The 18234-nt window shown below is 39.2% G+C and overlaps 1 protein-coding gene across 1 annotated transcript in view; it reads right to left on the reverse strand.

Moving 5' to 3' along the window:
• The window catches only part of LOC124606313 (MAP kinase-activating death domain protein), a 612624-nt gene that overhangs the window by 14263 nt on the left and 580127 nt on the right, over window positions 1–18234 (reverse strand). Inside the window, exons 73-74 of the mRNA XM_047138295.1 lie at window positions 7294–7366; window positions 6922–6968 (exon numbers count right to left, since the gene is read on the reverse strand). Coding sequence (XP_046994251.1) covers window positions 6922–6968; window positions 7294–7366 — 120 coding nt within the window. The remainder of the gene's footprint in view (window positions 1–6921; window positions 6969–7293; window positions 7367–18234) is intronic.

Consider the following 18234-nt stretch of genomic DNA (forward strand, 5'->3'; position numbering starts at 1 on the left):
TTAGACCAACCTCCATATAAGGCCTGCAACAAGGCCCTTTACAGACTCTGTCAGGTGCTGATAATGCTGTCTCCATGAAATACCACATCACCGTGTCCTTCACAACGATCAATCAACAGCTGCCACTGTTCATGACCCTTATATACACTACCAGGCCTGGTAACAGCACTAAACATGGACAACACTAATGCACTCTGGTGGTCACTACCTCTCACAGAGAATTGCAACTTTAGTCATTCACATACTCTCTGATAGTGTATACGTGTGCAGAGTTACAACGACATGTGACAAGGTCTTTTGGGTACTTCACTTTCTTTTGTCAGGTGTCTACAGTGATCATAGTAACTAAAATAAACATAAGTTACATTCTGCACTAAAATACAACAGTTAATTTCAGTGAAATGGGTTTCAGGAGTGTAATGAAAAAGGTTGTGTTGGAATTTACAAAACTCAAAGAAGACTAATCTCATACGGCACAAAGCCTTATATATTCCAGACAAGGGCAGTACTGGTGATGAGAGAAAGATTTCTCTGATATTTACGCAGAAACATAAAAAAGGGTGACAGTATGAGCATTTGGATAAATAATAAATGTCATCAAAGGACAGCTGCAAACAATGAATGTGATGACAAAGTAGTCTTTGCATTAACTAAGATGCGTAACATAACAGGATATATTGAAATTTAATTGGGTAGATAAAAAGTCTACTCTCCAAGTGATAGCAGAACACACACATAAAAGTAGGTTATAATTAGGCAAGCTTTCGGAGTCATTGGCTCCATTCTTCAGGGAGAAGGGCAGGGGAGACTTACTGGATGGGATGAGAAGGAAAGACTGATTGTTAGGGACCGCATCAATGTATCAATCACTCACTTCGACAAGACCATGACAGCATAGAGTTTTCTTGTATGGGAAAGCAAATAAAAGTGTCATTAATAAAGATATTCAGCATCTTTGGTTGGAATTTAAAGGTATTGTCCAAGATGTGCTAGAGAAGTATGTGCCTAGAAAAAATATAGGGGAGGGAAAGGATCCACCTTGGTTCATCAAATATATTAGGAAGTTGCTGAGAAAGCAGAGAATTTTGTTGTTTTAAACATAGTCACTGCCCTGCTGACAAACAGAAATTATGCGAAATGAAAGCAGCTGTCAGAAGGACAATGAGAGATTCTTTTAACGAATTTGAAAGCAATATTTTATCTGCAGATTCTAAAAATAACCCCAAAAAATTTTGGTCATACGTAAAATCTATGAATGCTACAAATAATTCAGTACCTTCTCTTGCTGACAGTGCATGTAATGTAACTGATGATGATAAACAGAAGACCAAATTTCTAAACCTAGCTTTCAAAAACTTGTTTACACTAGAGGACTGCAGCGTGATTCCTCCTTTCAATTATTGAACAAATGAAAGGATTGCTGTCATATTGGGATTGTAAAACAGTTAAGATCCTTATACACCAGGAAGGCATCTGGCACAGACAGTATCCCCGTAAGATTATATGTTGAATATCCTACAAATATAGCACCATACTTATCCATCATCTACCAAGAACATTGGAACAGCAGAAAGTTCCATGGAACTGGAAGAAGGCCCAGGCCATAGTAATCTATCAAAAGGGTAGAAATTCGGATGCACATAATTACCAGCCAAATTCACTTACATCAATTTGTTGTAGAATCATAAAACATATTTTGTGTTCAGACATAATGACCTTCCTAGACTCTGAGAAGCTCTTCTGCAGAAAGCAGCATGGTTTTAGGAAACAGTGGTCATGCGAGATACAACTGGCCCCCGTTGTGCATGATATACAACAGGCTCTAGATACTGGATACCAGGTTGATGCCACATTTCTTGACTTTCGAAAGGCATTCGACTCAGTTCCACACTGTCGCTTGCTACAGAAAGTGGGCGCTTATGGTCTATCTGATGACATATGCAGTTGGATAAAAAGTTTTCTAACAGACAGGGAGCAGTATGTTGTCCTGAATGGGGCAACTTCAACAGAAACAAGCGTGGCTTCAGGTGTGCCCCAGGGCAGCGTAATAGGTCCGCTGCTTTTTACGATTTACATAAACGATCTGGTTGATGGTATAGACAGCAGCATTAGACTGTTTGCCGATGATGCTGTAGTCTACAGGCAAGTAGTATCACACAAAAGTTGTAAACAAATCAATGAAGATTTGCAGAAAATAAATGTGTGGTGTAATGACTGGCAGTTATCTCCCAATATTAGTAAGTTTAACCTACTGCATATAACAAGGCAAAAATCCCCATTAATGTATGAGTACAAAATAAATGCCCAGTCTTTGGAAGTGGTAACATCCATCAAGTAGCTGGGTGTGACTATTTGAAATGATCTCAAATGGAATGATCAGATTACACAAGTAACGGTAAGGCAAACTCTAGATTATGGATTATTGGTAGAATCCTGAAGTGATGCAGTCCTTCAACAAAGGAAATAGCTTACAATACATTAGTTTGTCCAGTCTTGGAGTCCTGTTTGTCTGTATGGGACTCTTACCAGTTGGGTCTGATTCAAAAGATTGAGAAAGTCCAAAGAAGAGCGGCAAGATTCGTGACTGCTACATTTAGCCATCGTGAGAGTGTTACAAATCTCATAGAAAGTTTGAAGTGGGACACACTTGCAGATAGACGGAGTGCTAAACCGAAGGGTCTGCTCACTAAATTCTGAAATCCAATCTTCACTGAGGATGTAGAGCACATATTATTACCACCAACTTTCAAATCACGCAATGATCACCATTCAAAGATAAGGGAAATTAGAGCTCGTACTGAGGCATTCAGACAGTTGTTTTTCCCTCGCGCTATTGGCAAATGGAACAGAGGGGGCGGGGGAAATATGACTTTGGTGCTAATTGTGCCCTCTGCCACACACCACTTGGTGTCTAGCGGTGTATATATGTATATGTATATGTAGATGTAGATGTAGATGTAGACTTCCTAAAATCATGCCCTGATATGAGATCCATTGTATCTGAAATTTGGCCCACCACATCTAGAATAGCTCTTCGTCACCCTCCCAATCTCTGCATTATTCTTGTCAGACACTATGCTCCTTCTGCACCCATCTGCCTACCCTATGGCTCCTACCCCTGTGACCTTCCTGCTGCAAGACTTGCCCTATGCACCCTCCTGCCACCACCTATAACAGCCCTGTAACTGGCTAAATCCACCTGTGAAACAACACGTATCATATATCAGCTATTATTTAAACACCGTTCGGCTTTTCACATCAGCACGACTACCACCAACTTATCAATTAGAATGAATGGGCATAGGCAGAGGGTGTATACTGGCAACAAGCAATATCCTGTTACAGAGCATGTTCTACAACATGACAAAGTGACCTCATTGCCTGTTTCACCAAAGGCACTATATGGATTCTTCCCCAAGACACCAGTTTCTCAGAACTCTGCAGCTGGAAACTAGCACTACAACTGTCCTTGGTTCTCACCACCCACCTGGTCTTAATTGACATTAATTTCTTCTGTCTCAGGATTTCTTCACAGTCACTACTCTTTCCTTCACTTCATTTCAGTTTTCTCCATCTTTCATTCACTTATCTATATATATTTTTCACCACCGCCCCCTCCCACCTCCATTACATACAATGCACTTAGCTTTTCACTTTTATTAACTCTTGCATGACGTTTACACAGTAAATTCTGTCTTGCATATTACCCTTTCTTCCAGTTTTCATATCTTGTCCAATGCAGTCCCCAACAATCAGTCTTTCCTTCTCATCCCTTCTAGTAAGTCTCCTGTGACCCGCACTTCTAGGCGATTTTCCCAAAATCTACCCCTTTTCCTAGACTTCTTCAGGCCTTTTCCTTCACTGCACTTCCTTCCCCTTCAACCCTTCTGCCTGAAGAAGGAGCCACTGACTTTGAAAGCTTGCCTAATTATAACCTTCTTTTATGTGTGTGTTCTGTTGCCGCTAGGTGGGTAGATTTTTTTTCCATCCAATTAAATTAATTTGTCAAAACTTGACAGTTTTTGTTAGCATACATTGAAAGAAATGTCTGAATAATATAAATGGGAATATCTAATGAAAGATCAGTTACATCCATCAGTGACCAACATTCCGATTTTTAACAAATGTAACGTGAAGTTGGGGTGACCAAATTTCCAAAATCAACATATGGAATCCAGCTAAAAGCTAAAATGAATATATGTTTTGTGGAAACTTTCATTAATGCTGTGTGTATATAGTAGATTTGTGTTGATTTATGGTGCACCTACATGTATCACCGTACCTTTTTCTTTAAACTCACACCAACAAAAAACAAATTACTTGCATTATTAATAGAGATAATATTTTATTGTTTTGTTCGTGTCACGTGAAAACACAATCTATCACTTTAATATAATGAGATCTTTAACTAGGAATGGAAATGATTATTATTTACCTAGGTTATTTATTTCTCACCGTCAACTGGCCTGGAAGTTTTGCTGTGGGTAGTTCCTGAAAAATCTTTCTTATTATATTTTGTAGAATAATATGTCATTCAGGAGTTTGATAGTTTCAACACACTTTTATAAAAACCAACAACTGAAGTATCCTGAAATTGTTTCCTTGAGTTTCCACATTAAAACTATTCTTTTCATCAGTCCATAAAGCATTTGTAACAGGAACATTCTTTCTGCAGCAGCATTAGTGCCAGGTAGGGCTAGCCCAAACACAGTAATGGGTTACAGTTTCTTACATCAGATATCTTGAGATACAAGAAAGTTGAAAGTGGTAGGTATAATCCAGTTTGGCTTAATCAAAGAGTGCATTTTCTTTTGCATATGACCACATTTGGTTATCCTACATGTTACTTGAAAACATGCTACTTCAAAACATATGGGACGAGTGATGAAGAGCAGGGCAATATACATTCCATATGTATTTTGTCAGGACAATGGGACACTTAAGCTAAGTAAGGAACAATCCTGAAAATATAGGATGTCTGGTCACGTTATGTGAAGCGATGTAAGTTCCTTATTGAAATGGACATCACCATATGTGATGCTAGATTAAGAGTAGTATCAGAATATGAGTAGAACCTGCTAAATCTTGTCTTGCTTAGGAGAGAATGGTTGATCTGCCACTCCTTAGAGGACTGGATTTATTGCTTATATGTTCATTACTGTCAAGTAGTCCAGTTGCCAATCATTTTGTGGCTTTATTCATAAAATGGGTATTACTCATTTCTGAGTCATCATAAAGGGTGTTAAGTGCATAGGCCAAGGCGAGCATGGTCACATAATATGATGAATAGATTCAAATGCTATTTGACAATCTCAGCTGGTGTAAGTACGGTATCTCAGACAAACTTCAGTATCATGTCAGAAACCTTGAAAACCTTATTGCACCCAGGTTTATTGAAGTGCTGGAATCAATGTAAGAAGAAGAAAAATCTGTAACTTTACTTGGGTTAAGATGCACAGTACAGTGGATGGGCTTTGGTGGGATGAGGAAACACTGGTTAATTTTTTGGATAGTTCTTCCTTTGCTAGTGTCCTGCAGAAGCAGTGGAAATGACTGACTGAGAACACAAGTACAGATAACAGACAGGCACTGTTTAGAGGCATCATAGAATGCTGGCAATGGGGCTGGGAGAATACAACTAGACACAAAGAAAAGAACTAAAACAAAATTTAAAAAAAAAAAATTAAAAAAAAAATTAAAAAAAAATCATCCAATGCTCTCAGCCTGTGAAAAACCTTGCACGTTGTCTCTATGCACCATGTTTCTTCAATAATTCGTCTCAAAATAGACATATTTGGCAAAACCTGTAGAAATTTGGATAATAAAGATTATGTTTTCTTTCGGTGCCCCAAATGACATGAATTTATGGGAGTCATACACAAACTTGCGAAGCATGGCCATCAATTTTCAATATATATTACAGGATCTGTTAGTAATGCAGAATCAGAGAATGTACAACGCATTCCTCAAGCGAATTGCCACTGCAGACATTGATACCTAACACCACCATAATGAATGAAGAAAGTACCTTCATAAATTTTAATTTACATTAAGGAGAGTCTTGACTGTACTGTTTGGTTAATTCATTAACATGTCCTTAATTTGTGTGTGTGTGTGTGTGTGTGTGTGTGTGTGTGTGTGTGCGTTGTATCTGGCTCTGTGTGGGTGCACACACACACACCCACATTGTTCGTCAAATCTGTGTATTGCCTGTGTGAATAAGCTAAAGGCAATAACTAAACTAATACACGAAAAATTCATGCTCAAAGTAATTAAAGCATTTATGATGTCTCCTTTCTTTCATTCCCTTCTTTCATTTCAGATTTTTCTCAAGTTTATGTGACATTCTAATTTGCCTTACATTTGGTATTTTTCCACATAAGCATTTTTTAAATATTGTATTATTCAATAAATGTATTTTTGATCATGTTTAACTGACACTCGAGCAAACCAATTGGAAATCCAGTAATTAATGGAATACCAGTGCCTTATGTTGTGGTTTTTTCTTCCCCCCCCCCCCCCCCCCCCCCCCCCAACCTGATTAATATATACGAAAATAAAAATTCTTTGAAGTTAATGCAAGGAGAAACAGAAACTATGCAAAATAATACAAAATATAATACATTCAAACAGAAAGTGCTAGTGCATATAAACAACAAAAACAGAAAAGCTTACGACAATGAGAGAGCAGTTTCATATATCATGCGAGGGGTCGTTCGGAGAGCAGCATGCTTTGTGCAACCTTTACAGATATCACACGATGGACAGCCAGGTTCAATTCACTATCCTAGAATCAGAATGAAAAGTCTAAAATGTAAACTAAACACAAATAAGGAAGTCAAGGTCAGTAAGTCAGATTAATAAAAAGAGACTAAATCAAAGTATACATGTTGTTGTTGCAAGAATATTTTTGTCACTTACCATTGAAGACTTGTACCTCCTCTGTATCACCTGTCTTGTCTTGGGGTCTGTGAATCGAAGAGAGCAAACAAATGACTTATTATGTATGCTATTACAATGTATTAAAGAACATAAATGATATTTTTACCAACAAAATCAGCACATGCTGTCAACATAGACCGAAAACAGATATGATGATTATCCATAACACACATGAAATAACAGAGTCCTTGAAAAAATTAATCAATATTCCAGATACACAGTTGTTTTAGATACACAAGCAGGAAGAATAGCAGTATTTAACATGATGAAAAAACATAGTAATCGGCACATGTTTTTGAAATGGCAAGCAAAGCCAGTCTTTTGGATGTTTCTACAACTTAATGCACTTACTATATTCTTCCAAGACGAAGATTCCACCTTTCTGAGTGAAGCATTTGCGAATGTGATCCAACCGTACAAAGAACTGGATAGGAGAAAAAGAGAGGAAGATCAGTTTATTGCAAGAAACAGTCTTAATCAATAGCAACTTTAGATGGTGCAGGCAAAAGACAAATTATTAGTCCACAGTATGATAAACTGAAGTAGTCATTGAACCACATAATGAGCTACATGTGTATAGATTCACTGCAACAAACTCTAGAGCATTTAGCCATGTGACCTAACACATTTTCTGTTATGATTCGAACTACTGATATTGACTATCTCTAGTCAGATATAACAGATACTTTGTAGAGTGTAATAAATGCAGAGTACTGTACTTAGGGATTTATCCAAGAATGTGTGTTTATGTAATTTAGTAAACAACAATTACAAATACAGGTGGTATGTTTCAGAATTTCCAATAAAGTTTACAATGTCATTTTTAAGGACAATATTTCATTGACTGACCTAGTTGAAATATTGTACATGAAAATGGAATCATCAACTTAGATAGAGTCTAAAAAGATATCACACTCAGTTATGCCAAAAAATCAGAAATCACTGTTACAAGTAAGTTTACATATTTACATTTTTCCTATGTGCTCAAGAATGCATAGGTTAAGATTTAGCCTCCACTATTAATTCACCACAACAAAATACCGCAGGACTTCAGACCAACTACCCAACATAGAAGATATTGCACCCTTCAGTTGTATTTGTCACTCACAGAACTGTGGTTAGGACAATCATTTTGCATTTGTATAAAAATTGCTATATGTTTCAGTCATGAAAAGTCTGGAAGAAGCAGATTCACAACAAACATTTTTGTTGATACATGGTATTATTTATTCTTTTCAGGGCACAGAAAATTCCTGTTAATTAAAGAAATAATGTTCTAAGTGATGTAAAGAGAAAGGTGGGAACTAATATACAGAACAAATAGAGGCATTATTATGCTATTTCTTTTGACTTTCAAATGTGGCTATCCTTCTGGCTGTTTTTTAAACAGTTATATTTGAATTTAATATATATTTACATGCTATCAACTCTTATAAATCACATCTCTTTCCTTATTTCTTTTGTCATTTCATCTCATCCTTTGCTCTCTTCCTCTTTGTATATTTCACATTTTGCCCCTTCTTCTTTTTTCACCTTTTTCGCTCATTCTCCACATTACCTCATCTTTCGCTTTCATGCTCCCATTTTATCTATTCATTGTGTTCCTTCTCATCCCTCCTACCTCTTCTGCAAAAGCTAACACATTAATTTCTGCTAATTTCCCAATCTGTGAATGTAAATGAGGAACTGAATCAGTTCCTTATGTCACTTCAGAATAGGTATAACGAACTTGTCAACATGACTCTCTTTTTAGATCGTTCCAATATTTTTACAAGGTCTATTCATGTATAACATTCCCAAACAATATTATAATAAGTTTCAAATCTCAAAATAGCTGCATATTTTATGAGTACTGATATTACGTTGACTTCCTGCTAACCACATTACTAGAGAAAAGATTTGATTAATAGTTAGAGTATAAACTAATAAAAAGCTCTCAATCTTTTTTGTTATGTTTTTTTTCTTTCACTCACATGGAAAAGCAGAAAATGTATTCAGTTTAACTTTATACCATTCTCATTCCATTCTCTTTTATTATCATAAAGTATATTAAATCAATTATACTATCTATGGGTAATTATACTAACTATTAACTATCTGTCTGTATCTTTACTAAGCATTGTTTTTTACACCATGAACTCACTTAATGCAAACTCATCCCAACTCTGTGCATGCATGTAATTGTATACTGTGTGTAACAGAAACGTTCAGGAAACTTTCCTCACACAAGAGTGATAAAATATGTTATACGGGCATGGGTCCAGAACACACTTTATTTCCATGTTAAGCTCATTTTCTACATCTTTTCAACACATTAATTATGGGAAACACAGGCAAAGTATGTATCAGCAAAGTATGAAGCACTTTGCTTAATGAAATGTTAAACATGATCTCTGTTAGCAAGAATATGTGTGTCAACACTCCATTGCACTGAATCCCTGATGTGATAATGTATTCCTGGAGAATTATGTATTGTTTCACAGCCTCCCACAATACAGGGACAAAGACTCTGTACATCTTGTCCTGGTGTTCTGAACACAAAAGCTTTCAAATGCCTTCATAAATAAAAAGTCCAGTGGATTTAGGTCTGCAGAACATGGAGGCCAAGGAACTGATGTCACTCTACCTACCCATCCATCATGGAATTCGTTACTTAGAAGCAAACAAACATTAATGCTAAAATGAGGAAGAGCTCCATCATGTATGAAGTACATATTGTCGTATTCTTAATGGAATATGCCCTAGCAGAAGAGGTAGGGTGTTCTCTAAGAATGCATGGTAAGTTTCTTCACTGATCCTGGGTGGAAGAACGCAAGACCCTAACAGGCAGTCACCAACAATTCCCGCACAAATAATGACAGAAAAACTTTGTTGATGGCGTGATCACACGATTTCATGAAGATTCTCATAATCCCATAATAATTAATAGGAGTGGCCCCAAACTTAAACCTTGTTGACTCTCTTCATGGTTTGTCCCTCGTCACAAAAATTTTTCTCTTTCCAACATTATTTAAATTATTCAGAACACATGTTTTAAATTCTGTTTGTTAAGTATGATTCAAACTAGTTGTGATTATGAAGGGAAGTACACAGAAATAAAGTGTTTATGAACTTTTTTTTACATCCTGTATAATTTTTATTGCACATATGTTTTTGGATGGGAGCTTTTTAATCAATAACAACATTAATGTATTTGAGATATCATAACAATCTTTAAAGCATTTAAGTTTCTGGTATTATAATGTAATAAAGATATTGCTTAGAAGGCAGAAGTGATTGCCTCATAGATCAATGTCATGTGTATTAAAAACAAATCTATCATATATTTCCAGTCATGTATTTCTAAAACAAGATACGAAGTAAAGGATAAAAAAGACAATGGGAAGGTTGACAAACCTTTCAAATTAGTAGACATAAGACTTTGCCACAACTGGAACTGTATGGTGGTCTACATATATGAGAATGAGATGTATGTAAGAAAGCCTCTGAACTCATTGAGATATTCATTAAAATTACATGACTTCTCTTTTCTGACTGGATAAAGTAGCATTTATTAATCAGCATGAGATTTTTTTTTCTTTGGTACTGATTGTTGTACTACAGCCACAAAACATATTAGATGACAATCCATGTAACAAACATGAACAAACAATACCAGCTTTGGGGTATTTTCACTAAAGGCATTTAGAAAACTACTTGTGTTGAATGCAGAATGTTTCTTTTGTTACACAAAGTTAAATTCCAAGTCAAGGAAATGACAATGAAGGCACACTCATAGCCAGGAATCTCACTCAACAAAGATGAAGCTCACTGATATGCTCAAAGTATTAAGAAACAATTTCCTTGCTGAAACTATCAGAACTTGATAATTCTACTCTTGAAAATAACCCCGAGAAAAATAAAGAACCACTGACACACATCAAACAATGAGATGATATGGGTTCTTGATATTGTAAAACAAATGTTGAATGTAGATGACACTCAGGACAGAGGAAGATGGAGTAAAACACAGTGCTTGAACAGTCTTCACAAAAACTTCTGAAAAAGTAGCTACTTACTTCAGACAGTAAAATTAAATAATATGAAAAATATAGAAAGATATAATGGAACTGTCTTGGGAGGACAAAGGAAAACAAAATTCTGCTGAAGACAATGACTAACCAGCAGCATAATATATTTTAAGGATACAAGAAAACGGTCATACAGATGGATTAGTATGCAGAAGAGGGATTACTATACAGAAGAGTATGAAACAGAGGTAAACAACAGTTAAGATGCAGATAGAGAAACTGAATGAGGGAAGTCATATCAGCAGATGAAATAAGTGTACAAACAGTTTGATCATATTTATAAGTACATGATATTATTAAAGACAATGTTCTCCATTTTTGAACCGTTATACAGAACTGTCAAAAATTTGTGTACTGTATTCCACAAGTTAAACCATACGAATTAGGATCATGCTATTATGTTGTAAATAGTGTTCGGAATAGTACATACTGTGTTAACTTGTTGCTACACATTCTTACCAAGAATCTGGTAACAGTTTAACAAATATAGTTCACTGAAATGAGTTCTCCTCAAATAATTCATGCAGGCTACTTCAGGAGTAATATTTTTCTCTATATTTACTTCATGTTGTATAGCATAAAATTTACTAAGCTTATACTGAACTCACTGCAAAATATTCTCATTAGTTCATCTGCAACACACCAGTTTCCCAACAGTCTACATTTTTTAAAGTTTTATTTTTATTCACCTTCCTTGTCGAATATAGTAATAATATGATGACTTTTGGAAGTGCCATACTGTTTACAAAGGCATAGTATGTATCATATTTTTGTGCAAACATTTAATACATAACAAATCATGTCCAAACATGAATACAGACATTCATTTATAAGAAAATATTTTAATTTTGTTTTAAACAATGAGAAGTCCACTTGGAATACTAACAATATTATCAAAAGATAGATTGCTACTCGCAATATGAAAGAGAAGTTGATTCACAGACAGGCACAATGAAAAGACTACTACTACATTTCAGTTTTCACCCAAAAGGCCTTCACCTACAACAGAAGACACGTACACATTCGCACAAGCACAACTCTGTCACACACACACACACACACACACACACACATGGCCACTCTCTGGCCGAAAGTTTAAATGTATCACAGTCTTTTAATTGCCTGTTTCCGTGACTCAGCAGCTCCTGTATAAGAGAGAGAGAGAGAGAGAGAGAGAGAGAGAGAGAGAGAGAGAATATTGTGGCACGAATATTCTGTTCAAGTGTGCATCAGTGGCAAAGCTCCACAGTTTTATTCCCATACCTTACAAATAGGAAAACTGTCCCACAGTATACTGTTTTCAGCATTTTATTACACACAATGCTGGTGAGTTGACTAAGCAAGTACAATACGCTTATTATTTTCCTGCATACACTGTTAACATTGTTTTCCAATCAAGGATTAACAGGTAAGTACAGACCAAGATACGTACAGTCTTATTTGTCTGCACATGAAATTCCACAAATATTTCTACACATCTATGGCAAGGGTTGCCTGCTTTGAACTCCAGTAGCTATTATTTTGTGGTATTGATTTTTAGGCCCTTGTTACTACAACATTCAGTAACTTCTGACAGCGCATGTGTTGAAAAAAATGTTATGTCCACCTCATTGTCAACATGAAACAGCATGGAGCTGTCATCAGCATAAGTAATTAATTCGGAATAAGGAGGTTGTACAATATCACATACATACACAAGAAAAATAAATGATCCCAGTATTGACCAATGTGGCACACCCTGCATCACTATTTCAGTCTGATACGCTGAATGTTCGTCTTTCTCACTCCATTTTGATAATTTATATTTGTGCATTGTTTACAGCTTTTTAGGTACACTGAAAGGAGTTCAAGAGATGTGTTCATGATATGCATGTTCTCAGTTCTGCCAAGAGGGGTGCATGGCTGACCAAATCACAAGCTTCTGTGGGAGTTATTTAGATAGTTCCACATTCCGTCGGTCATTATCCATATCAAGAGTTTTAGTTGCAGCATTGTGCACGTGACAACCTTAATGTGGAGTAATGAATGTTATTTTTCCATGGGTTATTATAATTATGTACATCATTATTCCTTTTGAACTCCAGTGGATTATTTACAACAAACTTCATGAGAGAAATATATCTAAAAAGAAAGATGATGAAACTTACCAAACAAAAGCGCTGGCAGGTCGATAGACACACAAACAAACACAAACATACACACAAAATTCTAGCTTTCGCAACCAATGGTTGCCTCGTCAGGAAAGAGGGAAGGAGAAGGAAAGACAAAAGGATATGGGTTTTAAGGGAGAGGGTAAGGAGTCATTCCAATCCCGGGAGCGGAAAGACTTACCTTAGGGGGAAAAAAGGACAGGTATACACTCGCACACACACACATATCCATCCACACATACACAGACACAAGCAGACATTTGTAAAGGCAAAGAGTTTGGGCAGAGATGTCAGTCGGGGCAGATGTACAGAGGCAAAGATGAAGTTGAAAGACAGGTGAGGTATGAGCGGCGGCAAGTTGAAATTAGAAATTAGCGGAGATTGAGGCCTGGCGGATAGCGAGAAGAAAGGATATGCTGAAGGGCAAGTTCCCATCTCCGGAGTTCTGACAGGTTGGTGTTAGTGGGAAGTATCCAGATAACCCGGACGGTGTAACACTGTGCCAAGATGTGCTGGCCGTGCACCAAGGCATGTTTAGCCACAGGGTGATCCTCATTACCATCAAACACTGTCTGCCTGTGTCCATTCATGCGAATGGACAGTTTGTTGCTGGTCATTCCCACATAGAACGCTTCACAGTGTAGGCAGGTCAGTTGGTAAATCACGTGGGTGCTTTCACACGTGGCTCTGCCTTTGATCGTGTACACCTTCCGGGTTACAGGACTGGAATAGGTGGTGGTGGGAGGGTGCATGGGGCAGGTTTTACACCGGGGGCGGTTACAGGGGTAGGAGCCAGAGGGTAGGGAAGGTGGTTTGGGGATTTCATAGGGATGAACTAAGAGGTTGCGAAGGTTAGGTGGACGGCGGAAAGACACTCTTGGTGGAGTGGGGAGGATTTCATGAAGGATGGATCTCATTTCAGGGCAGGATTTGAGGAAGTCGTATCCCTGCTGGAGAGCCACATTCAGAATCTGATCCAGTCCCGGAAAGTATCCCGTCACAAGTGGGGCACTTTTGGGGTTCTTCTGTGGAAGGTTCCGGGTTTAAGGAGATGAGGATGTGGCTCTGGTTATTTGCTTCTGTACCAGGTCGGGAGGGTAGTTACGGGATGCAAAAGCTGTTTTCAGGTTGTTGGTGTAATGGTTCAAGGATTCCGGACTGGAGCAGATTCGTTTGCCACGAAGACCAAGGCTGTAGGGAAGGGACCGTTTGATGTGGAATGGGTGGCAGCTGTCATAATGGAGGTACTGTTGCTTGTTGGTGGGTTTAATGTGGACGGACGTGTGAAGCTGGCCATTGGACAGGTGGAGGTCAACGTCAAGGAAAGTGGCATGGGATTTGGAGTAGGACCAGGTGAATCTGATGGAACCAAAGGAGTTAAGGTTGGAGAGGAAATTCTGGAGTTCTTCTTCACTGTGAGTCCAGATCACGAAAATGTCATCAATAAATCTGTACCAAACTTCGGGTTGGCAGGCCTGGGTAACCAGGAAGGCTTCCTCTAAGCGACCCATGAATAGGTTGGCATACGAGGGGGCCATCCTGGTACCCATGGCTGTTCCCTTTAATTGTTGGTATGTCTGGCCTTCAAAAGTGAAGAAGTTGTGGGTCAGGATGAAGCTGGCTAAGGTAATGAGGAAAGAGGTTTTAGGTAGGGCGGCAGGTGATCGGCGTGAAAGGAAGTGCTCCATCCCAGCGAGGCCCTAGACATGCGGAATATTTGAGTATAAGGAAGTGGCATCAATGGTTACAAGGATGGTTTCCGGGGGTAACAGACTGGGTAGGGATTCCAGGCGTTTGAGAAAGTGGTTGGTGTCTTTGATGAAGGATGGGAGACTGCATGTAATGGGTTGAAGGTGTTGATCTACGTAGGCAGAGATGCGTTCGGTGGGGGCTTGGTAACCAGCTACAATGGGACGGCCGGGATGATTGGGTTTGTGAATTTTGGGAAGAAGGTAGAAGGTAGGGGTGCGGGGTGTTGGTGGGGTCAGGAGGTTGATGGAGTCGGGTGAAAGGTTTTGTAGGGGGCCTAAGGTTCTGAGGATTCCTTGAAGCTCCGCCTGGACATCAGGAATGGGATTGCCTTGGCAAACTTTGTAAGTAGTGTTGTCTGAAAGCTGACGCAGTCCCTCAGCCACATACTCCCGACGATCAAGTACCACAGTTGTGGAACCCTTGTCCGCCGGAAGAATGACGATGGATCGGTCAGCCTTCAGATCACGGATAGCCTGGGCTTCAGCAGTGGTGATGTTGGGAGTAGGATTAAGGTTTTTTAAGAAGGATTGAGAGGCAAGGCTGGAAGTCAGAAATTCCTGGAAGGTTAGGAGAGGGTGATTTTGAGGAAGAGGAGGTGGGTCCATTACATGCAGTCTCCCATCCTTCATCAAAGACACCAACCACTTTCTCAAACGCCTGGAATCCCTACCCAGTCTGTTACCCCCGGAAACCATCCTTGTAACCATTGATGCCACTTCCTTATACACAAATATTCCGCATGTCCAGGGCCTCGCTGCGATGGAGCACTTCCTTTCACGTCGATCACCTGCCGCCCTACCTAAAACCTCTTTCCTCATTACCTTAGCCAGCTTCATCCTGACCCACAACTTCTTCACTTTTGAAGGCCAGACATACCAACAATTAAAGGGAACAGCCATGGGTACCAGGATGGCCCCCTCGTATGCCAACCTATTCATGGGTCGCTTAGAGGAAGCCTTCCTGGTTACCCAGGCCTGCCAACCCGAAGTTTGGTACAGATTTATTGATGACATTTTCGTGATCTGGACTCACAGTGAAGAAGAACTCCAGAATTTCCTCTCCAACCTTAACTCCTTTGGTTCCATCAGATTCACCTGGTCCTACTCCAAATCCCATGCCACTTTCCTTGACGTTGACCTCCACCTGTCCAATGGCCAGCTTCACACGTCCGTCCACATTAAACCCACCAACAAGCAACAGTACCTCCATTATGACAGCTGCCACCCATTCCACATCAAACGGTCCCTTCCCTACAGCCTTGGTCTTCGTGGCAAACGAATCTGCTCCAGTCCGGAATCCTTGAACCATTACACCAACAACCTGAAAACAGCTTTTGCATCCCGTAACTACCCTCCCGACCTGGTACAGAAGCAAATAACCAGAGCCACATCCTCATCTCCTCAAACCCGGAACCTTCCACAGAAGAACCCCAAAAGTGCCCCACTTGTGACGGGATACTTTCCGGGACTGGATCAGATTCTGAATGTGGCTCTCCAGCAGGGATACGACTTCCTCAAATCCTGCCCTGAAATGAGATCCATCCTTCATGAAATCCTCCCCACTCCACCAAGAGTGTCTTTCCGCCGTCCACCTAACCTTCGCAACCTCTTAGTTCATCCCTATGAAATCCCCAAACCACCTTCCCTACCCTCTGGCTCCTACCCCTGTAACCGCCCCAGGTGTAAAACCTGCCCCATGCACCCTCCCACCACCACCTATTCCAGTCCTGTAACCCGGAAGGTGTACACGATCAAAAGCAGAGCAACGTGTGAAAGCACCCACGTGATTTACCAACTGACCTGCCTACACTGTGAAGTGTTCTATGTGGGAATGACCAGCAACAAACTGTCCATTCGCATGAATGGACACAGGCAGACAGTGTTTGTTGGTAATGAGGATCACCCTGTGGCTAAACATGCCTTGGTGCACGGCCAGCACATCTTGGCACAGTGTTACACCGTCCGGGTTATCTGGATACTTCCCACTAACACCAACCTGTCAGAACTCCGGAGATGGGAACTTGCCCTTCAGCATATCCTTTCTTCTCGCTATCCGCCAGGCCTCAATCTCCGCTAATTTCTAATTTCAACTTGCCGCCGCTCATACCTCACCTGTCTTTCAACTTCATCTTTGCCTCTGTACATCTGCCCCGACTGACATCTCTGCCCAAACTCTTTGCCTTTACAAATGTCTGCTTGTGTCTGTGTATGTGTGGATGGATATGTGTGTGTGTGCGAGTGTATACCTGTCCTTTTTTTCCCCTAAGGTAAGTCTTTCCGCTCCCGGGATTGGAATGACTCCTTACCCTCTCCCTTAAAACCCATATCCTTTTGTCTTTCCTTCTCCTTCCCTCTTTCCCGACGAGGCAACCATTGGTTGCGAAAGCTAGAATTTTGTGTGTATGTTTGTGTTTGTTTGTGTGTCTATCGACCTGCCAGCGCTTTTGTTTGGTAAGTTTCATCATCTTTCTTTTTAGATATATTTTTCCCACGTGGAATGTTTCCCTCTATTATATTCATATCATTAATTTGAAGCCAAACTTCATGAGAGAATACACATATTTTGAAGCAGTGATCAGAATGCCCAACTCCCTAGACAGATGTCTACATATTATTCTTACAGCATATTTTTGAGCAATGAGTATTTTCTTTTTTAAAGATGAGTTACCACAGAATATTATTCCATATGACATTACTGAATGAATATATGCAAAATATCTCAAATTACTGATTTGTCTCTCCCCAAAATTTGCAATGATTCTAAGTGGAAAAGTGGATGAACTAAGTTGTTTTAGTTCTAAAATGTCCTTTTCAAGAGTAAATTCTCATCAATATGGACACCTAAAATTATTGATGTGTATCCTATTTATTTTTTCCTCACCATGTGTTACCCTTTTCATTGGTGTAGTACCTCTAGATGTCCAGAACTGTATATATTACGTTTTCTTAAAACTGAGAGCAAGACCATTCAAATAAAACCATTTAAGGACATAGCTAAGGCATGGACATTAATGAGTGATTATGAGCAGCAGCTTAGGACATTTGAACACAGGATTCTGCACAAGATCTATGCACAAGATCTATGGGGAATTCAGGATAACAATGGTGTCTACAGCTCTAGAATGAACACTGAGCTAGATAATCTCATACAAGAAGCTGACATTGTAAGAACAATAAAAATAGCATAATAGCCTGGTTTAAACATGCCCTTAAGGTGGGTGCTGGATGAACAACTAAAATGGTTTTTAAATGGAGGCCAACTGGAAGAAGGCAGAGAGAAAGGCCACGAAATCAGTGGATAGATGATGTGGAAGAAGACAT

The sequence above is a fragment of the Schistocerca americana genome, chromosome 3 (assembly GCF_021461395.2).
Source record: "Schistocerca americana isolate TAMUIC-IGC-003095 chromosome 3, iqSchAmer2.1, whole genome shotgun sequence".
NCBI lineage: Eukaryota > Metazoa > Arthropoda > Insecta > Orthoptera > Acrididae > Schistocerca > Schistocerca americana.